Source organism: Mus pahari, chromosome 7 (genome assembly GCF_900095145.1).
Source record: "Mus pahari chromosome 7, PAHARI_EIJ_v1.1, whole genome shotgun sequence".
Lineage (NCBI taxonomy): Eukaryota > Metazoa > Chordata > Mammalia > Rodentia > Muridae > Mus > Mus pahari.
The window spans coordinates 71,341,728-71,352,849 of record NC_034596.1 but is presented as its reverse complement, the minus strand read 5'-3'; the positions used below and the strand labels follow the sequence as shown (position 1 = coordinate 71,352,849).

Here is an 11,122-nt window from a genome sequence, read left to right as displayed (position 1 = left end):
TTTCTTTCTTTCTTTCTTTCTTTCTTTCTTTCTTTCTTTCTTTCTTTCTTTCTTTCTTTCTTTCTTTCTTTCTTTTTTACCTGCTATACTGCCAAGGAAGCCCTTAAACTTTGATCCTCCTGCCTCTACCTCCCCAGTGCTAGGATTACCTGCTGTCATGGGGATGGAAGCCAGGTCTTCATGTATGCTTGGCAGGCACGCGCTCTTGAGCTATAGCCACAGTCCTGATATAAAACTTTAATATTACCTACCTATATGTATATATTTTCTATGATGGGTAGATTTTCTAGCCAATTGGAACCAATCAAATTCATTACTTTTATTAAAAAATTTAAATATATTGATTAGTGTGTGTGTATGTGTGTGTGTGTGTGTGTGTGTGTGTGTGTGTGTGTGTGGTGTGGTGTTCATTGGTGTTCATGTGGAAGTTGGCTGACAACTTGTGGGAACTGGTTTTCTTCTTCGTGGGCTCAGGGAACTGAATTCATGTCATCAGGCTTGCAGGGGAAGTTCTTTTACCCCTAAGACATACTGCTAGCTCCCCAAATTCCTTTAAAATATCCCCCTTTCCAGGAAGAAGCTTGTATATCAGATCACGATCAACAAGCATCCTCAGCCTGATGGGATCCACCCGAGCCAACCTGCTGCCATCACCCACTACCGAGGCCCAGAACCCTGCGCCGAAAAATGGAAACGCAATCCCGGAAGCCCGTGTGTCCTCTCCTTTCACAACGTCCTATGACTCTTTAACGAGGATTGTGTCTCTGCCTTTGCTTTGTCACGTCCACCCGGAGTACTGTTGGCAGGCTCTGGGATGTCCACACATCCTCGTGCCTACCTGGTCCTCACTGTACTTCTGAAGCATCGTCTGGACCTTTTCCAAGTTGCACTTCACAGTCTTCAGTTTCCAGGAAAGGGCTTCGGCCTCATGGTGAGTGGTTCCACAGTCTCCCAGGCCCTGGTCTTTGCAAGTCTCTAACAGAGAGGCGACCTTGTACTCAATCTCTGTCAGCATAGCCTAGGAGAGACATCACTGAATTATCCACAGTGGATCTGAGGAGGGTAGAGTAGGGATTGAACCAGGGCCCCTGTGCATACATCGCATGCTACCTACATCTAAGCTACACCCCTACCCCATGGAGTCAGTCTCCAACATAAGTGGGATTTATTTCCTTTACTTGAGAATATGAAAGTTCCAGAAACGGGTTGAAAAACAAACTTTGACATGATTCTGTGCTGAAAATCAGGGGTAGCCGGGCGTGGTGGCACACGCCTTCAATCCCAGCACTCGGGAGGCAGAGGCAAGCGGATTTCTGAGTTCAAGGCTAGCCCGGTCTACAGAGTGAGTTCCAGGATAGCCAGGGCTACACAGAGAAACCCTGTCTTGGAAAACAAAAACAAAAATCAGGGGTGGAAATAATCAACCCAGAGTACAGATGTTATAGTAATTAACCCTATAATCTCTTTAGAAAATATGGTAGAGTCTGCCCAGCGGTTCCTGCTTTACCGGCTGGTTTTGTGTGTCAACCTGGCACAAGCTAGAGTCATCAGAGAGGAAGGAGCAATAAACCCTTTACTCGCCAACTTGCTTTTCGGTCATGGTGCTTTGATGCAGCAGTAACTAAGACACTGCTGGCTAACAACACAGGCTACTTAGTCGTTGTGGGTCCGGATTCCACTCTTACCACACACTAGCCGCGTTTGCTCAGGAACTCTAGATGTGTGCCTCAAGCAATCTTTAAAATAGAGATAATGACAGAATTTACCATCTAGGTTCACTGTGAATAATCAATCAATTAACTGTATATTTTTGCCTTAATGTATATGCTTTGTGTTTAATGACTTGAAATAATGTAGAGAATTTAAACACAAGGTTAAGCGGATAACCTGAATATTTACCCCACCTTCCTAATCTTTCTGTTGTAGCACGTGTCAATCAAAGGGAAAAAAAAACATTCCACACACTGACTGACGGTTCCTCATTGCTCATTTCTTGCTTTCTCAAGCAAACCCAAAAGATCGGAAGAACATGGCAGTAATTTAGAACAAGTGCTTAGTGACTGATACCACCCGCCAATCCACATGAGTCTAAAAATAAGTCAGCTGCAGAAAGTGCATTTCCCACTAAGTCAGGCTCTTTGTGTTTTTCCTCAACGTGTCCCTGCACTCTCTGATGCTCAGGAGTTTTATCAGTCATACCAACTGGCTGGGCACAGGGTCAGCAGCCATACATACCCACACCCCAGCCAAGGCCATTGGCACAGAAATCAGTGTGGGACTAAAGCCAAGTTCCGTTAAAGGAACACTCCACCTCCAAACAGATTTTCCAATAACGTGCCGCGTAAAAACTTTACTGTGTCCCGGCAGGTTCTTCAGAGACTCAGCAGTACATCCTTTCACACTCCTAGCTTCTGGAGCAGGCTGTTCCCAAAGGCAGTCACAACTTTATGCTAGCTTGCTCACCCTTGCAGTGGTTTTACACAGATATTTTCTATGTCTACAAACCGATGCTTCCCATGGACAGTTTCAATAGCTGAAAATGGATATTCTGTGACTCACTCAGCCTCCTGCTTGTTACAGCCCAGACTGGCCACAAATTCACGTAAGCTGTTTCCAGGACTTCTGTCTGCTAATCACCGCTGCCATAGTTAAAGGTTTCTTTTAAATTTTATTATTTATTTATTTTTATGTGTATGGATGTCTTGCCTACATGTGTGTTTGCGTATCATGTGTGTGTAGTGCCCTCAAGGGCCAGAAGAAGGAATCAGATCCCCTGGGACTGCAGTGATAGATGGTTGTGAGCCACCATGTGGGTGCTGGTAATCGAATCCAGGTCCTCTGGAAGAGCAGCCAGTGCTCTTAACTGCTGAACCACATCTCCAGCCCCATAGGTTACTTTCTCAGGATCAATCTTTTTCGTGTGTGTGTGTGTGTGTGTGTGTGTGTGTGTGTGTGTGTGTGTGTAGTCTCACTGGGTAGTCTTGGCTGGCCTGGAACTTACTTTGTAGACCAGGTTAGCCTTGAACTCAGAGATCCACCAGCGTCTGGGATCAATGGCATAAGTTACCGGGGCTAACAAATATTTTCTTTCTTTAAAAAGTTTTTCTATTTTTTTTTTTTTATTTCCTTACTTTCTTTTTCTTTTTTAAGTTTATTTTTCTGAGTCAGGACTTGGAAGGTAGATGCAGGCAGATCTCTCTGACTTCTAGGCTTGTCTGCTCTACAAAACAAGTTCCAGGTCAGCCTGGGCTATATGATGAGACTCTAGTATTTTTGTTTGTTTTGTTTTCAAAGGCATTATTAGGTCAGAGAAAAAGAACATTTTGTATTCTTCCTAGTGAGTGACCTTCCAAAATGTTGATTCAATCAGACAAAACTACCAGACATGAATCAATTTTTTCTAATCTTGTCAGGATGTTATAAATTTTATGATTGTAAAACCAACAACAACAACAACAACAACAACAACAAAATTGTTGTTCTAATTCACATACTTTGTGTGTTTTGAGACAAGGTGTCATGTAGCCCAGGCTGGCCACAAATTCACTATGTAGCCAAGGATGGCGATGAACGCCTGATCTTCCTGCCTCTGCTCCCAATTGCTGAGGTCCATGCCACAGCTGGCTCATGGTGTGACCTGGTTCAGGACTGACCTCAGGGCTGTCTGCATGCACAGCAGGACCTCTACCCATCCCAGCATTCATTTATACGTGTTTAAATTTAATTCTTTCTTCAAGCATTAAATTATCAAATATATTGTTTCCTTAACTGATCTATTTGTCTTCTGATCACTTTCTGCCATAACCTTATCTTTATTGTTTTTACAGCGCATTGAGGGCCCTTTATGGTTTTTTGTTTGTTTGTTTTGTTTTTTGTTTTTTGTTTTTCGAGACAGGGTTTCTCTGTGTAGCCCTGACTGTCCTGGAACTCACTTTGTAGACCAGATTGGCCTCAAACTCAGAAATCTGCCTGCCTCTGCCTCCTGAGTGCTGGGATTAAAGTCATGTGCCACCATGCCTGGCTCCCTTTATGTTTCAATATGAAACCATAGGTGTCAATATTGTCATATAAATGAGAGAAAAGTGATCTTGTTGACCGCTACTTTATTTTCCTACAGTGAGTCCAAAGCCTACCACTGCCAACCCCAAATTTCTATATATTCAGTTTAAATACTATTTAAGTATTTAAATAGAGTTCAAATGAAGCATATTTCCAGTCATTTATAGTCCGAAAATTGCACCCTCACTCCGTCTGCCACAGGTGAGACTAGTCAATAAAATGCCTCTCCTCCCTCCATCGCCTTCCTCCATCCAGGTTTTCCATTGTGTTAGGCCATTATCTAGATGCCCAAGCCCCCCAGCCCCCAGGAAGAACTTCTGGTTCCTTAGACCCATATTCCTGCCAAGTCTGCCCACAGCAAGCTTGCTGGGTGATACTGCTCCCTGGTGGGCACATCTTGTCTTTGCATAGTCCAGCACTAAAATGGATGCAAAGCAGCAAGGGGGTGGGGGTGGGGGATTGTGGTGGTAACCAAGCCATTGGCATGAACGCTACCTGTTGGTAGCAAATCAGTATCAGATAGCCTTAAAGAGCTGGAGTTCAAACTTGAGGATACCTGAAGTACAACTTAGTATAGCCCTGGTCTGTTACTGGGCTTAACTTTACCCCTGGGAAGGCCAGCCAGAACAGACAAACTATTAGAACTATCAAGCCTGTCCTACCCTGTCGCCTCCCTCTGCAGGTAGTTCTGGGTAGATGAAAGGGAGGTGTATCTGCCTCCAGTGGAATTGGCTATCCCAACCACGAGACAGGTTCCTTCACGGAGAGCTTCTGGTGGCAGGGCCAGTGCTTCTGAGAGACACTGAGACAGGAGGATGTCTTCATCCCTGGTAGGCCAGTTTGCCAAGCACAGCTTGGGGAGAGGCCACCTTAAGTAGCCAGCAAACCTCTGCTGTTGTGACAGCAATCACACCGCTGAGGTGTCGTCATCCCGGGCCCTCCCTGGAGAGACACAGAAGTCCCCGCCTTTGGGCTTTCCTCAGAGTGACTTCAGACAAGGAAGCTGGGCTCCTAAGCCTTCCTGAGCTCAGGGTGCCCCTGCTAACATGGTCTGCGAGAGCTTGGTTATGCTATTTGGGTTTACTCCGATGAACTCACTATTTATTCACGATAATCTTGTGATTATGGATCACAGGAACAGATACTGGGGTTCAGTTTAATCCCAGAGTCTTGTGAGGTCATCTCATTTAGTCCCGACAAAAAATTTTCTATGAGCTAACCTATGCTACCAGAGGAGGAAAAATCAGGTTGAGAAGGGAATTAATTGGTCAATGTTCACAGTTCATGTGACCCCAGGCTGGACTCTGAGCTGTTATTCACTCTTGTCCCCTCAGAGTGGCTGATATCACAAAGAAATTTCAGACCCACCGGGAACACGAAGAGCTGAGGCCACAACACCCATGAGCTTTAGAGCCACGGGAGGAGCACCCTGTTGCTTTAAGAGCACGTTGCCCCACCTTGGCAGGAGGTTGGTGACTAGGTAAACCCTCACTCCTGCCTGCCTGCCTTACCTGGCACCCTGCCAGTTCTTCTTCCACCACCTGCTGCATGTCCGCGTCTACAGTTTCCGGCTCAAAGGCCACGCTGGCTTGTTGCAGCCAGAGCTCCAGCTTGGCTACCTGGGTCTTGCAGACACGGAGGACGTCTGCAGGCTGAGGCCCGCTTCTCTCCACGGTGGCCTCAAAAGCTCCTTGTTCTCGAGGAAAGTCCAGGAGTGCAGCCTCAATGGGGGGTGTGGCACCCTAAAATGAAGTCAAAGATAACCCAGCAGTGAGAAGGCAGGAATCCAAGGCTTTTCCACCCCAGGCTTGGAAAGACCCGGGAACCTGCCTCCCCCCACCCCTCCCCGGTTAAAAGAAACAAAGTAATGACAGAAGGAGGAAGAAAAGAAAAAGAAAAAATGCACCTCCACACTCATAGCAACGGCCACGTGACCCGGTGGCACGGGTTTCCAGGCAGCCAACCTACATGTACACAGGTACAGTGTTCCTGGGCACAGAGGCGGAGAGTGGCGATCCCCGGGAGACAGGTGAGGGAGAGAGAGTGTGTGAGGGTGTGTGTCCCAAACACTTCAGGGAGCTGGCCAGTGCTTAAAGTGGCATGACACATGATGATTAAGCAAGGCATTACATGGCTGTGCACCCAACAACCAAAACTAAAACCAAACCAGAAAAATGGCCTCTTCATGCCGGCAGGGCTAACAATGTGCTGGAATCTGCCGCCCGATTGCAAGGTTACACTTTAGTTTCTCTTTATCCATCTAAATTCTCCATTAAAAAACAGGTTGGGGCAAGTAATTGACTTCCTGGAGTAATGCAGAATGTTTTCTCCTTCCCCTAGAGGAAAAACCATCCCTAAACTGGCTTTTGCTTTTTCAGAAGGGGAGTAAAGAACTGCTTTGGTGTGAAGTTTGAATTAAGTGTGACATATTTTCTATGTTTTGAAAGTTAGATCTCTTACCAATACAAGAGCAAACTTTCTCCCAGAGAGAAGATGGAACTGAACTATTCTACACTTACAGATTTATTTGTTTCAACATGGAAGTAGACATTGGTTTTAACTCAATAGTCTTGCCTGACACTGTAGAACCCACCCTATCCCGGGATACACAGTGAGGACATTGACTCTTTTGGAAAATCCCTTCAGAGATAGGGATTAGCATACTGATCTGTAGAAATACTGGTCTCCGTGTGTGAATTAAGTTTAAAATGAATCTCAACATTTCCCACTTTAAGATTGTGTGCAGGGGCTGGTGAGATGGCTCAGCGGTTAAGAGCACTGATTGTTCTTCCAGAGGTCCTGAGTTCAAATCCCAGCAACCACATGGTGGCTCACAACCATCCGTAATGAGATCTGACACCCTCTTCTGGTGTGTCTGAAGACAGCTACAGTGTACTTACATATAATAAATAAATACATCTTAAAAAAAAAAAAAGATTGTGTGCAGACTTGTTAGCATCTATCTAACAAAGCATGGCCGAGACAAACAACAGACTTCTAACAGGAGTTGCTCACAAACATACATCCTACCTCAAAAAATAGAACCTCAGAGGGGTTAGATTCTTCCTGACTGCCTACGACTTTACATGTCTTTGTTCTTTTCCAGTAAAATACTATTTCTTAGTCTTGGCTATTCTCGATGAGAGGACATTTGCCTGGCGAGTGAGAGGCCCCAAGTTTGATCCTAGGATCCCCAAACCCCCTAAACAACAACAACAACCCAACAAACAAAACCAACAATCTGGCTGCCCTCGTCCACCGATTTTTATACTTTTCTTCAAGGTCAGCACTCTCTGCTCTCCCACTGTTTTCCCTGAGCCTCGCACACCGCTCCGTCCACCCTCACTCCACAGGTCTCAGTGGTCACTGTTAAGGTAAACTGTCAGGCATTGATTTCTAGCCTAACTAGTTACATAAATAACTGATTGGCTATCTCCAAGTTTTGGGTATGACTATACATTAGTGGCAAAGATTGTGTGGCATTCTTTTTCTTCTATCTGAGATCGCCAGTTATAATATTAAGTGGTTAATCTGTAATAACTAATTTATCACCTGTCTTAACTTATTCTAGATTTTTATTTGACTACCTCTGGCAGGCCATGCACATACAGTTTTAAGTGGCAGTACTAAGCCGTTCTGCTTTCTTACTACCACACTTCAGGGGGAAATGAGCAAGCTGGGTGACTAATCCGCCCTTTACTTAAACCTGAGAAGAATCCAAAGGGGGTGGGGTGGGGAGGAAAAAACAATTATGTGCAACCTTAGAAGAGCTCAAAGTGGCCTCAGGATGCTCAGAATTTTTGGAGTGTACTGCTCCCCACCCTACTTTTTTTTTTTTGGCAGTTCTGCACCCCAGAGATGGTAGTCAGTTCTAGCCTCCCATGCCACCAAAGTGCTTCTGAGAACAGGGGCTCCGGCTCTATGATCTTCAAATCAGGAGTTCCCAGTAACTTCCTAAACAGCAACCCTGCTTACCCTAAATCCTGAAGGCAGAAATCATTTCAGTCCATGTTTTACAAACTGCAGATTGTGTTTGTGTGTGTGTGTGTGTGTGTGTGTGTGTGTATGTGTTGTTAAAAAGTGTTACCACAAGTGTTTGCTGCTACATAAGAATCTGTTTGGTCTCTGATAAGGAAACTAAAGATTCTATCTTTTCTTGATATTACTTATTCTTAAAGACTGATGTGGCACACTTGGCATAATATGAGACACAAACCTCTCTAATCCCCGTGTACAGATGAGCAAACTCAGGCGTAGCTCTGAGATTCTGTTCAAACTGCTGAAGCCAATGCTGGTAAGTAGAACTCCAACTCAGTCCCTTATTTTACTGTGGTTTGCCATGTATAAATCCATATTTTTCCAGCCTCACAAACTCTCTGGCATCCATGTTAGACATCTACTTTAGTGTGTCACTGATCTAAAATAAAACCCTGGCTTCCTGAACTATAGTTGTTGTGACCCTCGGTGAAGTCCCAGAGCTGAACATCCATGTTATGAAAAACCCTTCAACACTAAAAGGTTTCTAAACATAAAACTACCAAAAAACCCAAACACACAACAACAACAAAAATCAAACATGAAATGAGGCCGGGGGATGGCTCAGTGGGTAAAGATGCTTGCCTCACGAGCATGAGGACCTGGGTCAGACCCCCAAGCGCCATATAAAACGCTGCATGCAACAGTGTGGGTCTGTAATCCCAGCACACGAGGGAGAGGTGGCAGGCAGGGCAAGACTGTCAGGAAGCTAGGCTGGAGTAGGCAGCAGAGAGCAGATGCAAGAGACTAGCTTCCACAACGCAGACGCTGGGCAACTCCTGGGAGAGAATGTCTGTGTACTTCTCAGTAAACTTCAATCCCTTGGCTTTAAACAAACAAGAACAAACCAACAAGGAGGAAGGCAGGAAGCAAGTTTCAGAAACTGTCCTGTTGTTTCCATGTATGCACCTTGGAATGCATGTTGCCCATGCATTGCAGTATACATGGTTCAGATGCCTTGGATCTGAACACTCAACATGTACTTTTTAATGTGCATGTCTGCACCATACGGAACAGCAACAAATGCCCTCAAAACACCCAGATTCAACACCACAGTATGATAGAAAGTCCTTATTTTTACTGTACAACCTTTTGTGATCTTAAAAAAAAAAAAAAAAAAAAAAAGTAAGGCCGGGCAGTGGTGGCGCACACCTTTAATCCCAGCACTTGAGAGGCAGAGGCAGGCGGATTTCTGAGTTCGAGGCCAGCCTGGTCTACAGAGTGAGTTCCAGGACAGTCAAGGTTATACAGAGAAACCCTGTCTCGAAATCCCCCTCTCCCCCTCCCAAAACAGGAATGGTTTGTGAACCAGAACTCCAGGAAAGAAGCGGTGTCTGCAGAGACCTATTGGCTGATTCTAGAGATCGGCATGTTGCGGATCCAGGTCTAATGAACTCATCTCAGGCTACCTTTAGAGGCCCCCTTCCCAACAGCAATTAAAACCCTAAAAGTGTTACCAGATAGCATCTGAGGTGCATAGGAAAGCCTCCCTCCCCATCTTGCTCTGATGTTCTCACCAATGTATTGTTTGTTTTGATTTATGACTTTCTGTAATATAGGAAACAAAGATTTCTAATATTTTTCTACCATTAGTCCTCAGCATATTTCAAAAGTAGTGCGTCAATGAACTCGATTGTGTTAGAACATACACAAACTCATGGAGCTGGAACACACTGCTGAATAGTGAGTGACTCATCAAAGAAATCAAGAATAAAATAAAAAAATTCTGAGAATCAAATGGAAATAAAACATAACATTCATTAAAAAGAAAGCCCATGAAATATAATGAAAGCAGACCTAAGAAGTCCAGTGCTTAACAGCACACATATAGGTATAACACATGACTTAGTGTCATGGATTTCTGTTTTAAATATTTATTTTCATGCAAATGAGCCAGAACTGACTCAGATTTTTCCTAAGAGTACTGTAATTCTCATCTTGCCAGGGCTCTTAACTTCTAAAGTAAGGCACTGAAGCTCTACAGGACTGATGGCATAGGCACTGAAGCTCTACAGGACTGATGGCATAGGCACTGAAGCTCTACAGGACTGATGGCATAGTCACTGAAGCTCTACAGGACTGATGGCATAGGCACTGAAGCTATACAGGACTGATGGCATAGGCACTGAAGCTCTACAGGACTGATGGCATAGGCACTGAAGCTATACAGGACTGATGGCATAGGCACTGAAGCTCTACAGGACTGATGGCATGGGCTGCCATGTCTATGGAGCCCTCAGCTATCCTTCACTAGGGATGTGGTCACCAGTGAGAGAGAAATGGGTCCAGGCAAGAGAAAGAAGAGCTTTGGAGTCACCAATGGGCTGTCCCTGCAGTAGCCAAAGGTGTTATGTTACTGCTTTTTATCTCTCAAAAGCCTACCCAAGATCTGGGCATGGTAGTATAAGCCTGCAACCTAGCACTGGGGAAATTGAGTTAGGAACACTACATATCCAAGGTCAGCCTGATATATGGCAAGAATATTTCAAACAAACAAACAAAAACCAGCAACCAACCAACCAAGAGACCAACCAGCCAAAGAACCCACAGAAGCTCTGCTAAGAAGAAAAGAGAAGCATCTAATTCACAGATGTTGTGCAGTCATCCAGCCACACAGTTAAATGCTCAAGATTTTAAGCCAGGAGGCATTTATGCACTGGACTTCAAACTTAACTGTGGCGCCCAGAAACGATCAGGCTCTGGGGACATAATGACTTTAAGCCTCAACAAACCCACCTGGCAAGCAGTAGTTACCTAACATGGCTATTGTGGAGGTTAAGGAAGATAGTATTAAAACCTCAGTGTGTGGCCCACTGTAAGCATCTCCTCAATTTACGGTGCTTTCCCCTTTTCCCTCTTCTGAGTACCACGTTCAAGGTTAAAGACAGTACAGAGCAACCCCACAAGAGTACACATTAAGCAGAATTTCTATTAGAGCCAAAACACATCCAAAGCTGTGGACACACATACACACACACACACACCACACACACACACACACACACACACCACACACACACCACACACA

General features: G+C 44.8%; 1 protein-coding gene across 8 annotated transcripts in view; it reads right to left on the bottom strand.

Annotated features, from left to right (window-relative positions):
- Syne2 (spectrin repeat containing nuclear envelope protein 2) overlaps window positions 1–11,122 on the bottom strand; it is a 304,126-nt gene that overhangs the window by 95,550 nt on the left and 197,454 nt on the right. For all 8 annotated transcript variants that reach the window (XM_029540662.1, XM_029540656.1, XM_021202357.2 and 5 more), the window contains exons 66-67: window positions 5,571–5,801; window positions 839–1,018 (exon numbers count right to left, since the gene is read on the bottom strand). In XM_029540662.1, coding sequence (XP_029396522.1) covers window positions 839–1,018; window positions 5,571–5,801 — 411 coding nt within the window. The remainder of the gene's footprint in view (window positions 1–838; window positions 1,019–5,570; window positions 5,802–11,122) is intronic.